This window comes from Episyrphus balteatus, chromosome 1 (assembly GCF_945859705.1).
Source record: "Episyrphus balteatus chromosome 1, idEpiBalt1.1, whole genome shotgun sequence".
Taxonomy (NCBI): Eukaryota; Metazoa; Arthropoda; class Insecta; order Diptera; family Syrphidae; genus Episyrphus; species Episyrphus balteatus.
In genome coordinates, this window is record NC_079134.1 from 129,838,275 (window position 1) to 129,864,161 (window position 25,887).

The 25,887-nt window shown below is 28.2% G+C and overlaps 1 protein-coding gene across 2 annotated transcripts; it reads left to right on the plus strand.

The window, feature by feature from the left end:
• Nucleotides 1-13,813: 13,813 nt before the first annotated feature.
• Nucleotides 13,814-23,537, plus strand: LOC129917125 (aromatic-L-amino-acid decarboxylase). 2 transcript variants are annotated; one of them, XM_055997492.1, is made up of 5 exons: nucleotides 13,814-13,963; nucleotides 20,722-20,906; nucleotides 21,707-22,629; nucleotides 22,690-22,829; nucleotides 22,890-23,537. In XM_055997492.1, exons 1-5 carry the CDS (start codon nucleotides 13,834-13,836, stop codon nucleotides 23,198-23,200), a joined length of 1,689 nt encoding a protein of 562 aa, XP_055853467.1. In that variant the 5' UTR covers nucleotides 13,814-13,833; the 3' UTR covers nucleotides 23,201-23,537. The 2 variants fall into 2 exon arrangements, with proteins under 2 accessions (XP_055853467.1, XP_055853475.1); XM_055997500.1 differs by lacking the exon at nucleotides 13,814-13,963 and adding an exon at nucleotides 20,568-20,650.
• The last annotated feature ends 2,350 nt before the right edge of the window (nucleotides 23,538-25,887 follow it).

Sequence of the window (25,887 nt, forward strand, 5' to 3'; positions counted from 1 at the left end):
TAGTAAATATAAATAAAAACTTAATTATGAACAAAAATTTAAAATGTTTTTACTTAAGACGGATATTTTCCTAAATGGTAGGACCAATTCAGTCACATTCAAAACATTATTGACCTCTTTAATTTTTTTTAGATTGCCACAAAATATACAAAAAATATTTATCGAGTCATTAAACACACACGCCGAATAATTCATGAATCAATGTTAAACTATTTTCTGCACATCCACACCTTACCCCTTCCTATTTTTCAAAGAAATACAAATAAATTTGTTAGTATTTTATTTATTTCCAAATTTAAATTTAATTCACACCATTTTGGCGCCAAATTAATAAAACACACGACATTCTACCAAAAAAGTGTGTTCATTGATGAAATTCCAAACTTGTTTCTATTGTTACGGATACAAATCATAAATGAAATCAAATAGGTGGTAGTAGGTATATACCCCTACGTAAATATTACAAAATTTTATGAAAATTTGTTTAACGCTTGATTGAGTTGCAGGCATTTAATAGATCATTCATTTTGATCAGCATGACTCATCGCTTTCAAAATTTAAGACACTATCTCAGAAATTTAAATCCAAAAGTCTGAGAGGGTCAAGTTATAAATCATAGCGCAATTTTGTGAATTAATTTATAACAAAAGTTGTCACATTAATCGTCAGTTGAATTTCATTAAACATTTTTTTGTTATATCTTTACTTAATTTTTGGTTTTTTTTTTACTTAATTTTTGTTTAAAACTTTACATTATTCTTATTTAATCATGAGAGAAAACAGTTACGTACTCAATAACGCATTTTTCTTAATAAAATGATGTCAAAGAAAAATAAAAGTATGAAATAAAACTAATTATTAAAATCTTCTTCGAAAAAAATTCCGGGAAAACCATTATATGAAGTGGAAAAGACAAGTTTAAAAAGTTATAAGTTCTTGTTCGAATAAATTGTTTTATTTTTTAATAGTTTAAGATTGCCAAAACTACAGCTTTTTCAGAAAAAAAAAAACACATCGAAAAATATAAAAACCGTTATAACTCGAGAACGAAGCGAAATGGAGAAAATTACCTTATAATAGCCAACATCTCTTATTTTTATTTTCTCTAAAGTTTTGTGTCAATGAAAAGTTTTGAGGTTTTCAAAACCAACGTACAACGTTACGTGATTAGAAATCCAAAAAAATGGAGGTCTTGTTCGAATAAATGCGGATGACTCGCATTTTTTTGGATTTCTCGTCATCGATCGTAACCTTGGTTTTGAAAACCTCAAAATTTTCCATTGACACGAAACTTTAGAGAGAGTTAAAATAAGAGATGGTGCCTGTTTTAGCCAATACTCTGCATCCTCGTTATCAACTGTGCAAAAGCGGGAAGGTAAACTGTGCTAAGGCTGCACGCTTACTGCACTCAAGGATACCCAAATAAAGGTTAAAATGATAATATTACATTATATAATAAGCTTTCGACTGGTACCACAAATTCTATTCTTTATGATGAGACTGCTTTAACATTTAAAGAGTGGAAGGTGGGTGCCACAAATGGACGCAGCGTTTCAGAAAATAAAAAAAATAAAATGCACGACTGGGTCGCACGAACTTGCTCTTAGAACTAACAACTTTTTATGTACAAATTTGGTAAATGTAGGTATTAAAAAGAACTTTAAATTCGTTCTTCAAATGTAAAAAACAACTCTTTCAATGAAATTGAGCTCCAAAAATAGTATGCAGTTTAATTTCTTTAATAAAGATGCATTTTTCGAAAAAAAAAAATCACAACAAAAACATTACTGTTAAAAAAAGAGCCAAGTTCTCCTATGTTGAAATTATGCTGGCACAAAAAGTACTGAAATGTAAAAGTGTACCAAGTTCTAAAGCTTGGCTTTAAATTTTTATAAATAGAATTTTGATTGTTCTCTTAACAATTTTTCTTTAAATTACCGACTTTTAAAGCTATTTGAAAATTTGCCAAGAAAAAAATCAAAATTCTATTTATAAAAATTTAAAGCCAAGCTTTAGAACTTGGTACACTTTTACATTTCAGTACTTTTTGTGCCAGCATAATTTCAACATAGGAGAACTTGGCTCTTTTTTTAACAGTAATGTTTTTGTTGTGATTTCACTACTTTTTGCAAGGTTTTGCTATAGAACTTAAAATCTCTATAATTGAAGAAAATTCAGAGAAAATGGGCGGTTACCACGCCCCTTGTCTATAATTCTCAAATTTAAAATTTTTTCTTTTGTATAAACTACCAGGTCTAACATTCTACCAAATTTCATGATTCTACGATAGTTAGAAGTGATCTATAATACTTGATGAAAATTGAGCGGAAATAGGCGGTTGCCACGCCCCCTGGCTAAAATTCTGAGATTTAAAATTTTTTCCTTTTTATAAACTACCAGATCTACTATTCTATCAAATTTCAAGATTCTACGATAACCAGAAGTGCTCTATAATATTTGATGAAAATTCAGCAGAAATGGGCGGTTGCCACGCCCCCTATCCAAAATTCTCAAATTTTAAATTTTTTTCTTTATATAACTTATTAGCTCTACCACTCTACCAAATTTCAAAATTCTACGATAGTCAGAAGTGCTCTATAATAATTGATGAAAATTCGGCGAAAATGGGCGGTTACCACGCCCCCTGAATTGAAAATCTCAATTTTTCGATTTTTCCTTTGTATACACCACAAGTCTTATCACCATGTAAAATTTCAAGTTTCTACGATAGCGGGAAGTTCTCCATAATTTTGATGATCTGTCAGTGAGTCAGTGAGTCAATGAGTCAGTTACGGTTTTCGCGATTTTTGAAGTCCTATATCTCAGAAACTACTCATCGTAAGAAGCTGAAATTTTGTGAGGAATTTGGGTTCGGCGAGTTCAACAAATGTAGCGAGTTTGAAACTTCTGACATCTTTGGTGTGGAAGTTAGAGGGGGGTCGAAAATGGCCTGAGTTGTTTCCTGTAAATAAGGGTGTAGTGCCAAAGTTGCTAGATAACTTGGCTGGGCACTACCGTGCCCCTTGATCAAAATCTGTAGAGGTTAGAGCCGTTTTTTAAAAAAAGTAATTTTTTATAAATAATTTTTTGAAAAAAAAAAATTAAAAAAAAATTTGGTATGCCATTTTGAAGGAAACTTTTAACCAACACCAATCTAACCAAAATATCAATAAAATTCAAAATTCAACGTCAAGTTTTCGAAAATTTGATTTTTCCAAAAAAATAAAAATTTAAACATTTTTTAAAAAATCCAAAAATTATTTTTTTTTTTTTTTTCAAAGTTTTGTTTTTGATTTATATTTAGGTCATATAAATGTTTTTACATAAAAAATCGATAAAATTGAACTATTAATTTAGAAGATAATTTGAAATTAAAAAAAAAAAAACGGTTCTACGGGAGGTACCGTTAATAAGGATTTTGAAAAAAAAAACTTTTTTCATAAAAAGATAGACCTTATTTAAAACCAAATATGTTCTTTTTTTTTTTAAAAGCAGGAGCCGTTTTTGAGAAAATAAAACTTTTCCAAAATTTGTATTTTGGTAAATTGGTATATGACATGTACCGTTATTTTTGGTAAAAAAAAAATATTATAAAAACCCCTCTGGTACAGGATCCAAAGACAGTAACGGAGAAGATTTGTACGCGTCTTCTTCTCCGTTACAGCTTTATCTGTAAATAATTTGGCAACGTTTAATTAGTTTTTCGTGAAACTTCTAGAACATCAATTTTATCATGAGCCCTTAAGACCTACTAGGTTTCAAGAAAAAAGATTGCTTCTTCAACGAGATAAACTGAAAACAAGATCAATATGTCTTCTCCGTTACTTTGGAATGGCCGACATCAACTTCATTCAAATTTTTATCAAAACACAACAACTTTACCTCCCAAACTATAATGATTTTATGTAAATTTCTCTGACAAGAATAGATTTCAATCTTTTTTGTGGTGTTCACCAGGATTTGAAATATTTTTTTTTTTTTTCTGAATAATTACTTCCGACGATAGCGGAGGCGGAATCGCAGAGAGCTTAGAAACTAAAACAGACATTGCCCCTCGTGGCTATGACGTCAAAAACTATACGGAGGCAAATACAATGTTTTTTTCTTCAATAACTATGACGTGCAAATATAAATAATAATAATAATATCTACTTCTTGTTTCTAGCTCAAAAGAGGTGTGAAATCAAGGTGTTAATATAAGAGCCGTGTAATAAGTTTAAAGGGGATTTTGTAGTCATGGAATAAATTTAGTAAATTGTGATGTAATAGATCGAAAAGCATCGTTCTTCCTCTATGGGAATTGGACTTTCTGCCCTCGATCAAGGTTGATAATATCACTGAATTCATAATATTTATTTCTGTCTAGGAAAGTACAATAATCTCGTGCTGTATGGTTGTCATAATTAAACTCAGATACAATAAACTATGACTAATGAAAATTGTAACAAGCTTATACATAATTGATATGTCAAACTCGTTTTATGGTTCATTTATAGAAGTTTGAAGTAAAATAGTTGACGGTGTATTTGATTTATTTCCAATATATTTGTTTTGTGGTTGATATATTATGTACGTCATTTTTGAGGTCAGTTTGGGTTTTTATTTAGATTGATTCCTTAAGTTTATAGAAAGAGTCAGGAATTCCATCACGAAGCAAAGTTCAATGCTAATAGATCCGGTAAAAGTTTCTTATGATGCAAGAGTCTTTCTATAAACTATATACATAATTGGACATTCCAAAGGTTTAAGGAAGAAAAAACGATGATTCAGTTGTATATTACATTTTTCCTTTACTAGTTCCTCCCTTACAATATTTTTTTTTTTAAGTGCAATTGAAAATATTGCACTTCAAATCAACTTTCAAAATTCTTTTTCAAAAAGCCTCAAAAATTTATGAATGCTTCCGTTTTACCTACTCTGGTACTCTATAAACGGAATTTAATTTTTCATACATTTTTTTCAACGAAATTAATGAATGAAAAAAAGTTTCTTGTCAAAATTGATATCTGAGAAATTATATTAACCATTTTTTTATAATGCAGGTATTTCAACTATCACCATCATCATCGCTTGCGCATCTGCTGATGCATTCTCAAAATATTTGATCTTAATTTTTGAAAAAATAAGAAAAATCTTCTAATGAAATAGCCGATGCGGTGTTTAATTGTTTACATCAGATAACGTGGTTGCATGACGTATCCAAACGAAGTCAATAAATCAAGAAACACTGTTTAGTGTAAAAATCGAACACAAAATGTATATAGGTAACGTGAAAGGTGTATTTTCGGATATGATTAGATTTATTTATTTTTTTCTTGGTAAGAAAAATTATAAATAAAAATCCGGTGAGGTTGAAATTTTTTTTTTCACTTTTTTCATTGTCTGGCGAAATTGTAAAATCTTTGAAAACAGATATTTGCAAGTTTTGGTTAATTGTGATGATCAAAATCAAAAAATTCTTAATCAACTTTTGAAAAAAAAGGCCAGAGATATGAGATATTGTGCGTTTAAACCAAATTCATTGATGGTTTGTGTTCGAAGTCGAATCTTTTATTTTTGGGTTTTAAAAAAAAGTTTAAAATATTTTTAGGCCTACACAAAAAAAAATCTTTTTAAAAAACATTAACATATTCAAATCCATTGAACCATAACCGAGAAAGTCTTGATCTATCGTTTTTCTGTTTATGCTGAATTGAATTAGTTTTTATTTATGAAAATCGGTTAGAATGTAATTTGTTTACTCGAGGAAGAAATTTTAACTTATTGGGGCAATCGAAGAAATGAAAAACTAATTTCTCTTTTGATACTAATGGTAGAAAATTTTTAAAGGTCTTAATTTTTTGAAAAAAATTTTATTCTTTGTAGCTATATTTGAAAAATTTTGATATCTTTTTTGGTTGCTCAGATATGAATTTTTAAACAGTGTTAATTTTTTCTTGCCCCTGATAACCAAGGCCCACAAAAAAAAGTGCCCGTTCTTTTCACTTGGACCTACCACCCATCTTTATGTAGTTCAAACTTCAACAATTTTTCACTTAGTTATTCTTTGGTCAATTTGAGATGTTTTTACAGTTTTTAATAGAGGAGTAATTTGGAAGTGCTAAATCCGAATCTGCAGTCAGTTTTGCCAAAACACCCTCAAAATGTTGATTAAATCCCCAATTTAATGCTATTTTTATGGTTTTTAACAATTTACTCATAATTTTAAGGGTGTTTGGGCGAAACTGACTTCAGATTCGGATTAAGCACTTCGAAAATACTCCTCTATTAAAAACTGTAAAACATCTCAACTTGACCAAAGAATGACTTAGTAAAAATTGCTGAAGTTTGAAATCATTGAAAAACGGTTTTATTACGATAATTTAAAATTTTGAGGGTCTATGAAAAATTTCAAGTGCCATAATATGATGTACTCATTCATACCTACAACTCCTGGTAGTGGTAGGTCACTTCAAAAGTAATTGAAATGTTTTTTTATTTTGTAATGTTACACATACACCACAGTGACCCCATATTTCCTCTTTATTTTACAAACTAAAATAATAGTGACACAAGTTGTCTTTTGGTTACCAAACTTTCAAAATTATAAATTTATTGGGTCGAAATTTGAGTTAAAAGATTTCGGAACCCTTAGAAAAAAACAAATGTCGAAAATTTGCTTTTGATTGATATGCCTCACAGTTAAAATAAATGATTAACGTTTTTAATCATTTTAGTTTTTACTTGCTCTATAAACTATAAGGCAAGTATTGGTTTCGTGTTGGGTATTGTGGTATACATATACATTACGGTGTGTCAAAATGCTAAAGTATGGAATTTTCAAATGTAATAGCTTTTAAAAGTTGCATTACTTATCAAAAATAAATCCTGCGTTTACAATTTTCATTTAAATTAATAAATTTAGCTCGGTCAAAAAATATAGGAAGAAATCGAAGAAATTTGAATTTTTAGAGATTTTTTAATTATATGTTTTTTTTTAACTGCGCCGTTTGAATATAAAAACACATATATTAAATATATATCTTTATAAGAAAAAATTTTTAAGCTTATATTTGTTTGAATTGAACACTTAGTAAAGAAGCTGCGAAATAATATGCGAAGAAAAAAAATCATTTTTTAACATAAAATCGTTTTTTTCCTAACAACTTCCACCGATTTGAGCGAGCCAAAGACGAACGAATATTATAATTATTTTTTTACATATTATTAAACCTTAGACCCTAATAAAACTTTTGACCACTATTACATTGCAAAAGTAGGGTACTTTTTTTCGGCCATACAAAAGTGACACACCCTAATATACATGTTTCTTTTTGGAATATAATTCGGAAAATATTGAATCAATCTAATCGACAATTTGTGACGATGGTATATTATTTCAAATTACCAGAACTTACTCCTTCGACTTAAGAAAAAAAAAAATCATTAGTCTTTTTCTTCGTTTTACAGTATCATCATTCATTTCATTTCTATCTAGATTTGTATTAGATAGTATTAAATTGCATTAAATATCATTTAAAAGCCCAAATATGGTGATTTTGCGGTGAATATCCATATAAGATTTGTGGTCAAGTTCATCTATTACTTTGCTTTTATAAAAATAAAATGCACGACTGGGTCGCACGAACTTGCTCTTAGGGTTAAAGTTGCTTAAATTTTTAAGACTTTTTATATAGAAATAAAAAATAAAATTCGCTTTTTAAAAAAATAAAATAAAATCTGAAATCAAATTGCCCTCCAAAACAAGTATGCAATATTGATTGATATATTAAGATGCATTTTTAGAAAAAAAAATTTTAAAATCGTTAGAGCCGTTTTTTAAAAAACTATTTTTTTATAAATAATTTTTTGGAAAAAAAGTTTTAAAATAAAATTGGTACGCCATTTTGTAGAAATCACTCATCAGCATCTAAAAACAAAATTTCAAAAAAATTCAATGTCCCGTTTTCGAAAATTTGATTTTTCAAAAAAAAATTTCAAAATTTTTTTAAAAATCCAAAAATAATTTTTTTGAACATTTTATTTTTGGTTTATATTTAAATTATATAAATGCTTCTTTACAAAAAGTTTCGTTGAAATCGAATTAGCAGTTTCGGAGATAATCGGATTTGAAATAAAAAACGGTTCTATGGCAGGTACCGTTAATAATGATTTTCAAAAAAAAAATTTTCATTAGAAGATAGACCTTGGCTTAAAACTAACATTTGAATTTTTCAAACAAAATCGTTGGAGCCGTTTTCGAGATATTTGAATTTTACTAAAATCGGTATATGACAAGTACCGTTACTTTTGGTCCAAAAATATTAATTCCAAAAACCCCTCTAGAGAGTAGCCAAATAACACTACATACCAAGTTTGACATCAATCGGTCTATCCGTTTAGGCTGTAGCTTCGTTTACAGACAGACTGACTGACAGACAGACGGACTTCCGGGACCCACTTTTTTGGCATACCATTGTAATGTCATGGAAAAATGTTATCTCAACTTTTTTTTTTTACGCCTATAGTACCTATATCGCAAGTAAAAAATCTGATACATATAAGAGTTGTACGATTAACATGTTTAGTAGTCAAAAGATAACAACTTTCCTAACTATTAAGGTTTAATGACTGATATAGAAAATTTTTTTGGATGTGGGTTTCACAGAAGAAGTGATTCACCAAAACATTATACATACATTGACCCATTGGACCAAGGAAAAAATAAATACAAAATAACATGAAATTATAGTTTTGCCAAACTATTTTTTTAAATAATTTAATATTATTACTAGAAGAATCTACTGAGAAACAACATAAGTACGGGAATTTCCATGATCATTTGCAACAATTTAGTACACGAAGGTGTGTTTCAGAAATAATATTCAATCTAATTGCTTTCATATTAATTGTAAATAATTATCATAATCATTTTCGTAGTAATAATAGTAATAAACCTTTCTCAATGGAAAATTAATGATGCTATATCACTACAAGTGTTATACAAAGTTGCGGAATAAAAGAAAAGGTGATTCCCTACGTGGAAAACTTTAAATACTACCTATTGTGATTCTACAACATTAGTCACATGAGTGGGCTTATGAGTTCTATATATGATTGCAACAGTGCGGAATCCATAAAATAGTATTATAGTTTGTGGTGGGCTACTTGCCTAAGAGTATTTAATTATAACACAAAGTTCATGAATCAAGAAAAAAGATTCCATGAGAGTATTGATCTTGTATGATCAAATTTCATATGAACGTGCCATTAGGTTTATCGATATTTTGTCTAATATACCAATATCGATACTTATTAAATAATATCCATACCTAGGATATAAAAAAAAAACTCCACCGGATTGTAATAATTGCAAAATGGTTTTCTTAGTATGCAATGAGGTTGCATTCCTAATAATCTTTGATAGTTGCTTTCTTTATAAGATTTTTCCGTTCATATTCATTAAATAAATTTCTAGACAGCTCTTTTTAGTTATGATTAAGTTGCTCACGAGGATCTGATTTTCTTAATACAAAAAAAAATACACCTCATGATGCCAAGACATGTGCATAGTAATTTCGATTCTTTAAAATTCTTGTATGATCAAATAAATTGGACTTAAGTCTCAACAACATTTTTTTGTTTTTTTGTTAAATTGACCGAGATGTGTCATCTGATTAATTCAATATTTCAATTTATTGATTTATTGCAAAAAAAAATCTGAATATGGGAAACATGAAGATTTATATCTTTTACATCAGTGCCAAAAGACTCAATTTACACGATATTCCTGCCTTTTTCCTTCATTTATTAATATATTTCGATAGTAAAGATAAAAATAAGAATAAAAAGAATAATTTTAATCAATAACTCATCATCAGCTTATAAATTAATTTAGCGTGTATGAAGAAAGCGTTTAAGAATGGGTTTTATTGTACTTGTATTCCTACACACAATACAAACAATTTTGATCTTAGTCTTAATACTGGTGACCATTAATTGAACAGTGCAAATTTTTTTGTGACAATAAGAAAAAAAAAAATATTAGCGGAAAATGATTGATGGGGAAATTTTTTCGAGACGAGGAAATGTTTCGAGACATGAACAACTTCTGAAAAAGTCCTAAAAATAGGTTATTCTCTTTTTATTATTCATTTTAGAGGACACCATAAGTCTCACAAAATAATGACAGACCATAAACTGTTAGTAATTACATAGGTATCTTTTCTTTTACACATAATATACTAGACTGGGCCAAAAAAATAAAATATTTTTTTTTTTTGAAAGTTACTTCAAAAATCTTGTTCAGGATGATGAAAAAAAAATTTGGTGAAAATTTGAGCCGTTAAAAATAATTTTAAGAGGTCTATCATCGGTGTTTTTTAATTTTATATGTACATGATATGATGTGTTACAACAGAACTGCTAGACGATCAAAGTAAAAAAAATTTCTGTTAATTTTTTCTTATATAAAATTAAATTTCCTACAAAAAAGATCTGAATGAAAATTTTCGTCAGACGAGCCGTATTCGAGTAATTAAGCTTTTTAAATCGAAGTGTTTTTTTTCAATTTGACTGTTTCACTTTGGAATTTTGTGATGAGCAAATAAGTGAATAGAAAAATAAAACCACGACAGATTCTTATAGGAAATTTAATTCTCTACAAAAAAGGTCTCCTAGTAATTTTCCCTAAATTGAGTTCTGAAGAAGTTATTCACGATTTAAATCGAGAAAAAAATTAAAAAATCAATTTTCAACTTCAAAATTTTCTAATTCACTGAAAATTCAATATTTTCAAATTAGCAAGATGTTTTCTTGTAGGGACTTAAACGTTCTATAAAAAGTTCCTTGGCAGCAAATTAATTGCTTTAACCGTTTAAAAGATAATCATATTCAAATCGCAATGCATACTTGTCATAAGATAACTATTGAAATCAGTGGGCATTGGTTTTGATACGAATATCTTCTTAACGGTTAAAGCAATTAATTTGCTGCCAATTGATTTTTTAATTTTTTTCTCGATTTAAATCGTGAATAACTTCTTCAGAACTCAATTTAGGGAAAATTACTAGGAGACCTTTTTTGTAGAGAGTTAAATTTCCTATAAGAATCTGTCGTGGTTTTATTTTTCTATTCACTTATTTGCTCATCACAAAATTTTATAATATGACTCCCAAGCAGAGTTGTAAAAATTACAATTGAAAAAAATTTGAAATAAAAAAAAAATATTTATTGCAACTGAAAAACATTTGCATTAAAATATTTATTGCAACTGAAAAAAAATTGCATTACAAAAAAATTTCATTGCAACTGAAAAATATTTTCAAAAAATTTTGCATAGTAAAAAATGTTATTGTAACTGAAAAATATGTCATTTGAAAATAAAATATTTATTGCAAATAAAAATACTTAGATATTTTGCATTAAAGAAAAATTTTATTGCAAATATAAAATTTTCTGCATCAAAAAAAAAATCAAAATTCGTCGAATTTCTTATAATTTTGGCTATTTCACCATACATTAGCAATTTTATCTATGTATAATATTAAATTTAAGGCCAAATAGTCAAAATGGTCACAAATTTAACTAGGTAATATTAAAAAAAAAATTTAATGCACACATTTTTCATTCAATGCAGAAAATTTTTTATTCGCAATAAATTTTTTTTTTAATGGAAAACATTTTTATTTGTAATAAAAATTATTTTTTATATTTTCAATGGAAATATACAAAAATCAAAGAGTCTGATTAAATTAGCAAAAAAGGTCCATTAAATTTAGTTTAGAGAATAAACGATGATATAAAATTTTTAAAAAGGTTCGAGCGTTGAAGACACAGATCGTCCAGACGATTAACCAAAAGGATCAGTGAAAAACATTTTTAAAAAGAAAATTTATACATCGGACAAAAATAATGTCAAATTATGAATTTGCTTCAGTTTTTTAAAAATAACGTTAAATGTCATATGAAAAGTGCAGAAAAATTATCTGGCTGAAAATAGAAGAAACATGAAATTGAGAAAATAACTTTGTTTTTAACATTATTTTCCTAAACTTGCTATAAATTTAAAAATAAGCATGCCACAAAAGTAATGGCATGTGTCTTAGTTAGAATGCCGCAAAGCAAGTTCAAGTGTGCATCAACTAGTAAGGTGATCATTTATTCGAAGTCAATGGTTTTCGTTTCTCAAATCACGCTATTAAAAGTTAAAACTCTCGGAATCTCCTAGATTTATTTGATTTAAACTAAAGATAAAATAAAGGTATCCACTTCCTAATCCATTTCTCTCAAGTTTAATCTTGGTTTCCGTTTGATGATACTGTTGTTTATATGGTTCTTTTATCATATTTGTGTAAAGAATTATGGAATTTTTTTTTAATTCTATAAAACTGAAATAGATCGCCCTATATTCATGGTATTTGATAAGCCGCTTTTTTCGAAAGAGCTATCTTTTAAAAGATATTGTTTTTTTTTCGAAATATTACAGATAAGTTGTTTTGATTTCCAAGCAACAATTTAAAATTTCTTTATTATAAGAAAAACATCATTAAATGATAAAATAACTTAAATAAATTTTTTACATTCATTGAACTTAATAAAAGATATTTTTCTATTTTCAAAACAATAACTTTTTGTTCAAATTTAAATAAACAAAATTTCTTAACATTTCATTACACCAACTATAATAAAATTTAACATTTTTTTGTATTTTCAAAAATACAAAAATAGATATCTACGTTATTTTTATTAGTATCCAAATATGAATCATCATCCATTATACGTAGTACAATAATTATCAAGTAGGTATTTTAAACAAACTTTAACTACATATTATTGTAAGAAGCATTTTTGTTTAGACTTAATTATTGACAATGATTATTTTCTTTACCAAAGAGAATTTCATCGAAAGGATTCAATTCATTTTAAGAATAATTATAATTTAACACCAACAACAATATATAAGTTTTTTTTGTTTATTTTAAAGCAATAAATAAAAGCAAACAGGTAAATACTCACCCCTACGCAATTTTTCGCATATACAACAAGCCAATAAACCACAAGTTTTAAAAAGTTTACATTTAAACCAATTTATCCTAACAAAACATCAACTTATTCCAAAAATATAATACATATTTCTCCAGTTAAAGATAAAATTATTGTGTGTGATCCTATTTTTGTATTTCTGATTGATGAGTACACACGAATAATAATAAAATTGAATAGATTCGATGAAAAATACGCGTGTAAGTTGGGTAAACTACCCAACTACAAAGTGTGACTATAATTTTAAGTAGATCTATCAAGCCTACAACAATATGTCAAAGATGTAAATTTTCAAGAATTAATAAATAATTTCATTCACAGAAATGCCGGGTGGAATGGGCCTTTTTTTTGCATTTAACTTTTAGTAAAAGATACTTTTTTTTCTCCAAAGTCTGCTGAGCATCAGCAAGATACTGCTCGAAAAAAGCTTTCAATCCATCAAACTAAATGCAATAGACAGAACAGAGTCATTAAAAGAGAGAGAGAGTGATTATTAAAAGCTTTTATTTCAAAGAGATCACATCTTGGTTAAATCTTTCCAAAAGATACTTTTCGATATTTAAACGAACGCAACTGGAAAATATTTTCATTTGAGTTGGATAAATCGAGTTAACATATTTCGCTACCAAAAAGCGAAAGATATAAAATAATAATATATTAAAAAAATTAAAGATTATTTTGAAGACTTTTCATTCAAATATTGTTAAGTATAAATACATTTAATACAAATAGGTACTAATATTTTGTGAAATTGTGATAAGTGCATTTATCGTTACAAATATTTAAAAAAAATTGTAAAAAAAAACTAAAATGAATACCGAAGATTTTAGAAAATACGGAAAACTTATGATTGATTATATCTGCGATTATTCAGATAATATCGAAAAACGTGATGTCGCGCCTACTTTAGACCCTGGATACCTGAAACGTTTAATTCCTGGTAAGCTGAAAAAAAAAAAAACAATATTTTAAAAACAAACACCCACATAAAAATAAATACCTTGCACTTCAAAACACTTAAGGCAGCTGTTTACTATAATCTTCAATTTATTTTTCAATTTAATACATCAAATCTCTACAGAAAAAAAAAAAACAAGAAATCGAAAGTGCGACTTACCTACACGAAAACATTGTATTAAAACAGTTCAAGCATACCTAATATTGAAGGAAAAGTTAAAGTGGAAGGCTCTTACAAAAGAATTTCCTTAATTTTTTGTTGTGCGTTCATAAAGATACATTCAATTATTTTTGGGTCTTAGTATACCAATTTTTTACTAATTAACAGTGTGTAACACTAAAAAATTTAAAATACCTTTTTTCTCCAAAAAATCGTTTTTTTTGTTCCTAAATTCAGACTTTATTATGTACAACAAAGTCCCGAGAAGAGTATTTTTAAATTTTGTTACAAATGTGGTATTGCGTGTTAATAAAGGTGCTGTTCTTTTTCAAATTATGGGGCAGAATAAAAATATTTAAAATACTGGCAACCCTATGAAGTGTTGATTTTTTTTTTACACAACCCCATGCTAATTTTCATCCAATAACATTGCCACATTTTCGAGCATAATTTATATTGAAACTCGATAAGAATAAAAACAATAGCTTAGTTCTTTACACATGGCAACCCTGACTTTTGCAGGCACGATTTGTGTATTTCAGAAATATTTTACATAATTACATTAGAACTCCATTTATTACACTTGTCACTTTTGAATATGTATGTACTTTGAATGTCTATAATTCAAAAACTAAACTGTATTCGAAAAGTTCATTTTTTATCAAGAAATAATCTTGGAAATTATGCGCTTTTTCTGTTTGGACTCTATCTGTTTACATGTCTTTCCAATTTCGGCTAAATACTTTTTTTTCTATTTTCTTGGTGAAGTTACAAATCGAATAGAGTTTTTTCAAAAACAACCGAAATTTCTTGATCGATTTTAAAAATTAAAGATAAAAAAATACATTCATTTGAATTTTAAAGTACGAATGAAATTTCAAACGGCTCAAGATTAAATAATAATTTTTAGCATTAGGTAAAATGAAAAGATTCACGTTGAACAGAAAATATATTCACACTAGTTAAAGGTAGTTTTTTTTTAATGGGTTATCTTCCTATACATATTACTTGCTTAATGTGTTAAGTTGAACATTGATCATCAATTTGTCATGTAAATACAATAATAGTCAATTTTTTAATGTCAACAAACTTTTTTTTTTTATAGATATTTAACATAAAAAGACAAGTGATAAACAAATAGAATTTCTAACCTACTCAGTGGCGGATTTCATTTATTTTATACCAGAATAAAAGATGTGATGGATACGTTAAAACTCATAATAACACAAGAAGTTATGAGGGAAATCTGCTGAAATTTGTTGTATGAACAAATCAAAGTTGACTTAAATCCCTTTGTTTGAATAGATATTTCGATTCACTGGAAATCTTGTATTTATTATTTATGACCAGGCTTCCGAAAATGTACTTCAGTTGTCCAGAATGCTTGCACAAAAATAGAATTTTTATTTTACAATGCATAAGATATAGATTTGGGCAATTAAGTTCATTTGGGTCTGACCTATGCAGTTTGTTCACTTTAGTACTTTTTTGTTCAAAACCAAAGAAAGTCAATTTTCAGAAAATAGAAACAAATCTCAACTCATTAAAATTTTTTGTAATTCCATGGAAAAAATGTGAAGTAAATTCACTACTTGACTAAAGTGAACTATATAGTTTATTATAATTTCTAAAACCATTCGTTACGAAACAGCTTTTGAAATTTTTTTTTTTTTTTCAAAAATGAAAGATGTAAAAAATGTGCTAATTTAATCAAAAAATCCAAGAAATAGCATAAAAAGGGTATAAAAGTGTTTTTTACTACTTTGCTACGTTTTGGTCTTTGTTTTAAATTTTTTTAATTTTGTTTTTCATTGAATATGAACAATTCTAAACAAATCCAAGAGCGAACATCTTTTTAACATCAATTTAGCTAAATTTCTAGCTTATATTCAGTTTTGTAAAAGAAAATTCTATATAAACGCTTATTCTGTCCGCCATTTTGGAACCACCATATTGAAAAAATAAAAGTTTGAAGATTTTTCGTATTTCTCATACTAATATGCTTCAGTGTCCCAAATTAAATGACTTTTCGTCAAGAAATGACCGTGTAAATGATTTTTGACGCCATAAAGCACCACTGTGCGACGAGGAGAATGATACATAGTCAAATCCCTCTTGACCAACAGATTTTCGAATCTTTAACGAGTTCATAGCATTCACTGATTGTGTCAACTTCATTTTTTTTTTTCAAATTTGGTAAAAATAATAATTTACCAAATAGTCTAAACTCTAAACCATTAAAAAAAATTCGTAAAAATAGGAATTTTGCCATATTTCGACAAATTTCAAAACGCATGTGCGACCGGAAGTCCTTACCCAATTTGAACAATTTTTTTTTTCTACTAAATATTTAGCTAATATAAAGGTTGTCCAAACCTATTTTATTAAAAAAAAATGATGTTAGGGTGTTTAAATTTTTTTTAGAAAAATACCATTTTTTTAAATATTTTTTCAAGCTTTAGAGCCGATGCGCGGATTAAAGATATTAACCGATTTTGATTATTTTGTAACCCCTTCTTAGTCTTCAACATTCACAACTTTTCCTCGCTGTTACGATTTGAAATTCGAAAAAAAAAAAACCCAAAAACGACCCACCTTAATATACATATATCTGTTCTCCGTTGATTTTGATTCTTGTCGCCATATATTATGAAATGGCATACTACTTTTGATAAACTTTCACTTGAGATATATTTAACTTTTGTCGTTTCTATGCCCAGTTCGGATACAAACTTGGCCATCAGTATTTAAGCTAAGCTCAAGGTTAAATGTTAGAAGTTAATACCCTCATTAGCTGCAGTAGGTATAGGTACTTTAAAATCGGCGATCGCCACTGATATCAAATTTCTTGCAATAATTGTGATTTATTCTTAAATATGTCTATAATCCAACTGGCAACAAAACATGATGCAAGTTTTCATATAAATACCTTTAAAAATAAACTTTTTAAAGAATATACCTAAAACCGGATTTTTTTTTGAAGAATGCAAATTTACATAACTTTGCACAAAGTCATGAAAATCTTAAATAATAAATTTAATACGAACAAGAATACAAACAAATTAATTTTAACAATTAGTTTAAATATCAAAAATTTAATCAGAATGAATTAATATTCACTTTTAGAAGAAAAAAAATCATCAAATATTATCCAATACATTAATTAAATCAATGCAACGCAACAGCTTCATTTGATTATTTTACCTTGGCTGACTAGACAGATTCATTGATGGCTCCTCTTTCACTTATTCTAAAGAAATGGATATTCCCATCTGAGTTACCTACAACTTTCTGTTGAAAATTCAAGCTGGCAGGGCTCTTTCAAGAAAAAGTCTTAAAAATGAATCGGAAATGGTTGTGAACGTATGAAAATATTTTTTTCTACTAAACTAGAACCACCCAATCTTATAAGTATTCAATCAATTAATCGTATGTTATTGTAAATATATACATTTAATTATTTTTCTACAATGTTCATAGTATTTCTTATATAAATAAAATGCCTTTTGAAGAGTATTTTCACATCAATCATTATGCGCCAGCTATCATTTCTATAATATCAATTTTATTTTTGAAAATAGTTTTCCTCATTCATGTTTAAAAGACTTAATTTTCCAAAATATCTATCATCTCTCTATCTTGTATCTCTAAAAAAATACAAACATTGTCGATTATTTTAAATTTATTCACTTCCAATCCATAAATCAAAACATTAATGTAGTAAGTCTATAAAATTACCTATAAATTTTTCACACTGATTTTGCTTAAACCAACAAAATCTTCTTCACCATTCACGTTTGTTTTTATTTTATTTTTGTGGTGTGGTGTTTAGATAGTTTTAATACTAACAAATCATTCGATGTAGATTTTTTGTTTAGAAATAAAATTTGAATAATAAGATTGACCTTAGAACAATTTTTGGAAATTTTTACACCTGACGATATTATAAACATCGATATTGTATAATAGTTAATTCGCAATTACCTGGACAAAAATCAAAATTCAAAAATTCGTTTTTGAAATAAATTTACTGAAAAGTCATTAGAAAATAGTTAAAAAGTAATACCGAAAGTAAAACTGACTCAATATTTTTTTAAAATAGTCAAAAGTTAAAAAAGACACACCCACTCACTCAGCTTATTTGTCAAACATTTTTATGACATGTTTTCTAAAATTGAACAAGTGTACATTCTTTTTTTTATAAATTTAACTTTTCTTAATTTATAAGTTAAAAAATAACTAATAAACAATATCGTGTGGCAACAAAACAAAAAAAAAAAAACTATTTTTTTTTCTTGTTGTGAGTGGGATGGATGGAGTGGATAAAAAACTGATTTAATACAACAAAAATAAACTTTGAGTTTTTTTTCGATTTTTTGTTGTTTTTTGTTTGCAATGAACCAATTTTTATGATTAATTATGGTTTTTAATTTTAATTTAATAAAAATAAAACTGTTGTTTTTTTGACGTAAATTTGTTTTCTTAATTACTGGACGCTCAAATATATTAGTGGGTTAATCTTGTGATTAATTTTATTAGTTCGTAGCTTTAAGTAGATGAGTAGGATGTTTTCTTTTTGTTTTTATTTTCTAACAAAAGGAGACGTGTCTGTCTATGAATATTTGTTTTGAAATTTATCCGAAAATTCAACATGTTGCCGAATATGGTAGGCACGTGTACCTACTTGTCCTAATAGAATATTAGATTTTTTGTGGATGAGAAAATCTGAGCATATGAAATCATAAGGAGTACAAAATCTGTACGAAATTTTCTTTTTAAAAGTTTTATGTTGCACTCTTACAGGTTTTCCAATCATTTTTCGTAAAATATAGTTGAACCTAGTGATGCATATTTGTGCATGATGTAGAAAATTTTAACTTTTCATAAGAGTTAATATCAAAACAACATGTACCTTTGGGTGTCCGTTATTTCCCAAAGTGATGTTTTCGGGGGAGACACCTCCGAAATAAGGGGAATTTAGCAAAATAAAATAAAAACAAATAATATAAAATATAAAATATTTTTTGTTTGCAATCTTTTTGATGTTATTTCTTAGGTAAATAATTGCTAAACAAAACCCAATTAAAAGATTGCAAACAAATCTTTTGTACTTCGAGACAAATCAATTTAAACGTATCAAAACGGCAAAAAAAATTCAAATAAAAACTTAAAAAATCGTTAAAGATTAAAAATTGTTGACTTATGCACATATTTTTCAATGCATAACAAATTTTGTTATAGGCTGTGTACTTTGAGAAAGAAAAAATAAAACGTTTAAGCAAAAACTACAAAAACAGCTAATAATTTCAAAAATTTTAGAACGGGAAATTTTGAATGTGATCTTTTAAAGGACCCATTTTCCTACCACAATCATCAAAAAAATTTAAAAATATATGCTTTACCTCGAGAGAAAAAAAATTTAAGTAAAAGTTAAAAATTAAGTATGACCTTAGAGGCACGGGTTAATGACCTCCAAAAATTTTTTTTGCTAAATTCCCCTTATTTGAGTCCTAAACTGTCGATTTAGGAGGTGTCTCCCCCGAAAACATCACTTTGGGAAATAACGGACACCCTAATGTACCTACCTATGTATAAAAACGATAAAATTGCCATCATTGCTTGTCGATTTGATTTTATTGTCAATTCTAAAACTAATTTTATTAGGTTTACATTTTACGATACTTTTTAGTAAATAATCTGCATTTTAACAATTTTATGCAGTCTAGCATCGCGTCATCGAGTATTTGCTTTTATGTACGTGAATACTAATAAAAAAAAACCTGGGATGCAATGCACATTATTTTTAGCTCCACATATTACAAACTAATTTAAAAATAACTCAAAATACATATGTACATATTTGCATACAAAAAATCATAATAAATTTATGAATTCTTGTTATAATTTTATGATAATCGTTTACATATCGTTTACAAAATATTTAAAAAAAAAAAAGCTGTTGAAAAGTTGCATTTTTTCATCTGCATAAGTAATGAAACATCTTCCATCTTCATTTTATGTTAATAACTAAATACAGCTTACAACTATTAAATTTTTATTGATTAAATATTACAACCATTAATTTAACATCACTTTCAACCAAAAAAAACACGTGTTTTTCTTGTTAAAACAATTCTTTCATATACCTACTTTGTATTTTCATTCAGTAATTTATTTCACAATTGTATTCGCACTTATTAATAGTTTCAAATAAATAACTACAAGTTGATAATTAATTTTAATTTTCCATTTGCATGTTCATCATATTCCAAAGTAACACTTTGCTTATTAACAACAATGAGAAGCAAAAAAAAAAAACATCTGACTTGTACTCTCGTGACTTTATAATAGAAAGATGTTTCATCACATTGAAATCCTTCAAAGTTAAATATTATTTCGAATTTTTAAATTTCAGCACTCTTATTTAAACAAAATTAAAAAAAAAAATAGAAGCAATTAGGTAGTTGAAAATATTTGCAATTGTTTTCTATTTTAAGAAAATTTAAATAGGTACAAGAATTATTTTAAAAAACAAAAACAAAACGAAAATCAAAATAAAAACTTATTTTTTTTAATTTTAGATGAGGCGCCAATAAATGGTGAAAATTTTGAAAACGTGCTGCAAGATGTTGAAGACAAAGTTATGCCTGGCGTTGTTCACTGGAATCATCCAAAATTTTTTGCATACTTCCCAGCTGGAAATTCATATCCTTCAGTTTTGGGTGATATGTTGAGCAGTGCTCTGGGATCGATTGGCTTTTCATGGGTAAGTTCTTAAAAGAATTCAAATAAAAACCAACAATTGTATTGCTTCGTCTATTTTTAACAAATTATTATGTGTATTTTCACATTTTCAAATTTCAAAACTACTGTTTTTGACATTACGAGAATGGAGAATGCGAAAAAAGTGGGTCTCTCAATTCTGTCAGTCTGATTTTTTAGGATCAAAATAAACGGTCGGCTCGTATCTCAAAAACGGCCCTTACTTTTTTGGAAATAAAAATTATTTTTTGAACCGTTATAAACGGTACCTGTCATAGAATCGTTTTCTTGATTTCTGAATTTCTTGTTAACCTTTTAATCGATTTAATACATACGAAAATTTTGTATAAAAACGTTTTAATAAACTTAATTTAAAAAGTATGAATGCTTTCGAAAAGCTAAATTATCTTTCTAAGTTTGAATCTGTTTTGCTCTTGTGAAATCTGGACCTAAATCGGTCACCACAGCGTTTCGTTGCTCCAAAGCTCCAAAAATGTCTCATTCTAGTAAAGTACCCGATAACATACTCATACTTAAATGGCTCTCGTATGCCAAATAAACAAATAAACTAAACTATGTTCCCAGTATTATTTTCATTATTTTATTTGCACTTTGCATAAAGTTTTAATGAAAACGATTCAATTTAATTCCAAATAACGACACAGTATTACCATTCATAAATCCAGCTAAATATTTCGACTAATATAAAATTAAAAATGAAGAAACAAAACAATTACATTGTATAATTTAAGATTATAGCTCAAAACAATATTTAAAATTTTGTAATTTTGTTGTTGTTTTTAGGCATCTTGTCCAGCATCAACAGAATTAGAAACAATCGTCCTCGATTGGTATGCTAAGGCCCTAAATCTTCCTAAAGCCTTCATAACCGATTCCCCCGGTAGTAAAGGTGGTGGTGCCTTACAAGGATCCGCATCCGAATGTACACTCGTTTGTATGATTGCTGCCCGTGCTCGTGCTATCCAAAGTCTCAAAGGCAGTGATAGTGAATGTCATGAGAGCGTATTTCTGCCACAATTAATTGCCTACGCTAGCAAAGAGGCACATTCCTCAATTGAAAAAGCAGCCAAAATGGCTTTAGTTAAACTAAGACTCATCGATGCTGATGCCCATGGACGATTGAGAGTTGATCTTCTCCATCAAGCCATACAAAATGATTTAAATGCAGGATTGAAGCCATTCTTTGTTGTGGCCACTGTTGGTACAACTGGTGCATGTGCTTTTGATAATCTCACAGAAATTGGCAAAGTTTGCAGTGAAGTACCAAGTATTTGGTTTCATGTGGATGGAGCTTATGCAGGAAATTCATTTATTCTTCCTGAAATGAGAATTTTTTCAAAGGGACTGGAATATGCTGATTCTTTTAATACAAATCCAAATAAACTACTGTTAGTTAATTTTGATACTTCAGCAATGTGGGTTAAGGATGTTATGACTCTAAAGACAGCTCTTAATGTCAATCCCCTTTACCTACAACATGAACATGATAAGGCTATTGACTATAGACACTATGGAATTCCATTAAGTCGACGTTTTAGAGCTCTTAAATTGTGGTTTGTGTTCAGGTCATATGGTATCTCAGGACTCCAGGCTTATATAAGTAATCACAAGACTTTGGCAAAGAAATTTGAAATTCTGGTGAAGAAGGATGAACGATTCGAAGTTCGAAATGATGTGTATCTGGGATTGGTGTGCTTCAGATTACGGTAATATTCAAATTTATACCCCATTATAATATTTTACTAATTTATTTATGTTTTTAACAGAGCTGCTGATAACATCAACCAAGAACTTTTGGCTCAAATCAATCATTCGGGCAAAATGCATATGATTCCGTCCATGGTCAATGGAAAATACGTCATTAGATTCTGCGTAACATATGAACACGCTACTGAACAGCATATAGGTAAGAAGCACATCTTTATCAAAATTCTCTTCAGTTTTTAACCTTCACTTCTTTTTTAAGTCGATGCATGGAACCAAATAAAAGCCTTTGCTAGTGATGTTCTGCGAGATGCCAAATTGGAATTACCATTGAAAGAGCCTGTCCAGTTGCCAAAGAACAAACTCACACGAAACAAATCACTGCGATTCTCATTCACACGCAGCATATCGCGAGAAATCTACGAAAGCCAAGGAGATCATCTCAAAGACGGTTGCACACCAATTCTGGTGGTTGACTCAGCAGCGATAACACAAAGCTTCATCAAGGCTATGGAGAATTCGAGTAAACTAAAGGAGATTGCCGATGTGGACACTGACGAAGCTAGTAATTGATCCATACGAATTATACTGCATATCTTATAGTATTTAATTTAATGTACAATTAATTTTAATAATTTTAATTTATCATAATAATCATTACTAAAAACAAAAAAAAACAATCTACTCGTATTATACCACAATATAATGATGTTCCTTCATATCAGTATATTTTATATATGAATTTATTTATTTATTTGTTATAATAATTCATTTAAGCGTGCATGCATCCTTGACATTGAATTTTTTTTTTGTATATTATTTAGTTTTGTAGATTTATTTGAATGTGTAAATAATGATAAGAAATGTATAGAAAATAAAGACCAAGAGCTTAAACTCAATTGAAACTAAATTCATTTTTGCGTGTGTTCCTGGAAAAACAGTTCATAAGTTTTTTATTCGGGTGAGTTGTTGTGCCAATTGACTCTTAATAGAAAATTCAAACTTCATGCAAGATATTCAATTGATTTGTTGATGTTATAAAAATGCTAGACACAATTAATGTCTTAAAGGTCACAGAAATCAACAAATTGAACACAATAATGTTGAATCTTAGTCTTAGATGCAATTGAATCAGCTTTTTATTAAAATAAATAGGTTGGCGGTTACCGGTTCAGCTTCATATCGAGGATTGATAACAATCAGCAGTTCTATCGAAAGCCATTGAAATTATATCGTCGTATGGCACAAGCTTTCATGAACAGCATTTAGAATGAAAAAAAAAAACATGTTTAAATATATATATTTTGCATTCTAATAAAGTAAATTTATTCAATGTACTACCGCATAGAATAGATTTTCGACGATAATTTAACTGGGATACTGATTATATGTATGGTAAAAACGGGCATAACCATACCAATGTTGTTCGTATGTTTTGATTTTGGATTCAGGTTAGTTAAAGAATGTCGAAATATAGATATTTAAAAAAATTATTTTAATCAATAAGCATTAATTTCGAGATTAAATCCTTACTTGACTATGCTTCATTAAATGAAGAAAATTAATCTGTTTTTTTTTTTTTGTTCTTAAAAGAAAACATTTTTTAATGTTCAAATCAAACGAGTCAGCAAAATGTTAAAAATGGATACAGCGCGTTTGTTAAATTTCTGAGAGATTCTTCCTATATTTAACTTCCTATATTTAATTTTAACAAATTGGACAGTTGTGAAACAGTTTGCTACAAAATGATAACAAACATAGCTAATGAGCAAATACGTGCGGGTCGCGAGTCGTCTATTTTATTTATTTAATCTCGTTTTTACTCCATAAGATTACCTTTTTATCATCATCCTTGACCCCCCACAAAACCTCAGATGAAAAACAGAAAATGATAAGGCAAAAAGGTGGAAACGAGCTTTTAAACCATAAGAAGGGTTTCTTTATTGTTATGACTATGCTTTAGGAAATGATTAATGGGCATATTAGCAAGAAGTCGTTTTTAGTTGTAAATATAATGAGGCCATGAAAAAAAATTTTTGTTTTCTTACACATTTTTTTAATGAAAACTTTTAAAACCTGAAAAACCATATAATTTATATACTAACTATTAGGTACATGATTACATGTATCTCGATCCACGAACGCTCTATCATAACTACATAATCGCAATAACTTAATTTGATATTTTTTTTTAAGAAGATATACGCTTTTGTAACAAACCTGTGTGGAGGAAATTTATTTCATCCTAAACATACCTATGTATGTATTTTTTAATTTGTACATTTTTTTTATTTATGGTTTGATGTTTCCGCAAAAAAATGATGATGCTGAAAACATCGCTCTTGGAAACATCGATATAATCGAAACTTCAAAGTTTTTTTTTAAGTGAAGAGAAACATTTCTGAATTATTTTCCTACTTTAAGTACAGTTGAACCATAAATTAAGGTACCTTCCACGTAAGAATTTTGTAAAAATATAGGTAATTTTCTCCAAACCGGTCCCTGCGATTTTGATAAAAACGTTCAACTGCAATCGCAATGTAAAATGTAGTATGGTCAACGTTGATTCAATTTTGAAAAAAAAAAAAAAAATACAATTGAAAATGATGGCCTTCAACGAAAAATCATTCCGAAAAACAGTTAAATCAAAGTGGTTTCTGTTTATTTTAACTAGGTTCAAGATTCACACAGTGTAGAATGGTTATTAACTTCTAAATTTGACAACCTCAACAATTTCAACAAATTAAAAAAAAAAGCTTTGATTGTATTAATTAAAAATTAAATATAGAAAAATAAATTTGAATGTTATCTTCTTCGTTGGCTACACGTCGTATTTTGATTTTACTTTTTCTTTTCTGTCGACGTTTCGATTGTGCTTACAACCTTCCCCAGGGCTCTAAGAAACAATGTTCTAAAAAATTGCTTATATATTTAAATTTTATACTTATCTTTATCCTAATGGCTTTCTTACGGCCGATTTCTTCACAGAGTCCTAGCGCTAGTACCGGTCCTAGTCCTAAAGTTAGTACTCAAATCGGTATCAACTCATTTCTTCACTCAAGTACTAAGCCCTAGAACTGTCAATTTAGGACCCAGTACTAGTTAGGACTCGGTACTAGCTAGCTCCTCAAAATCAGCTAGGACCTGGTTATTATACCAATCGTTAGTACTCAAATCGGTACCAAATGATTTCTTCACACAAGCTCTAAGCCCTAGTACTGTCAAATTGGTACCGATTTTTGCTTAGGACGTCCTAAAAG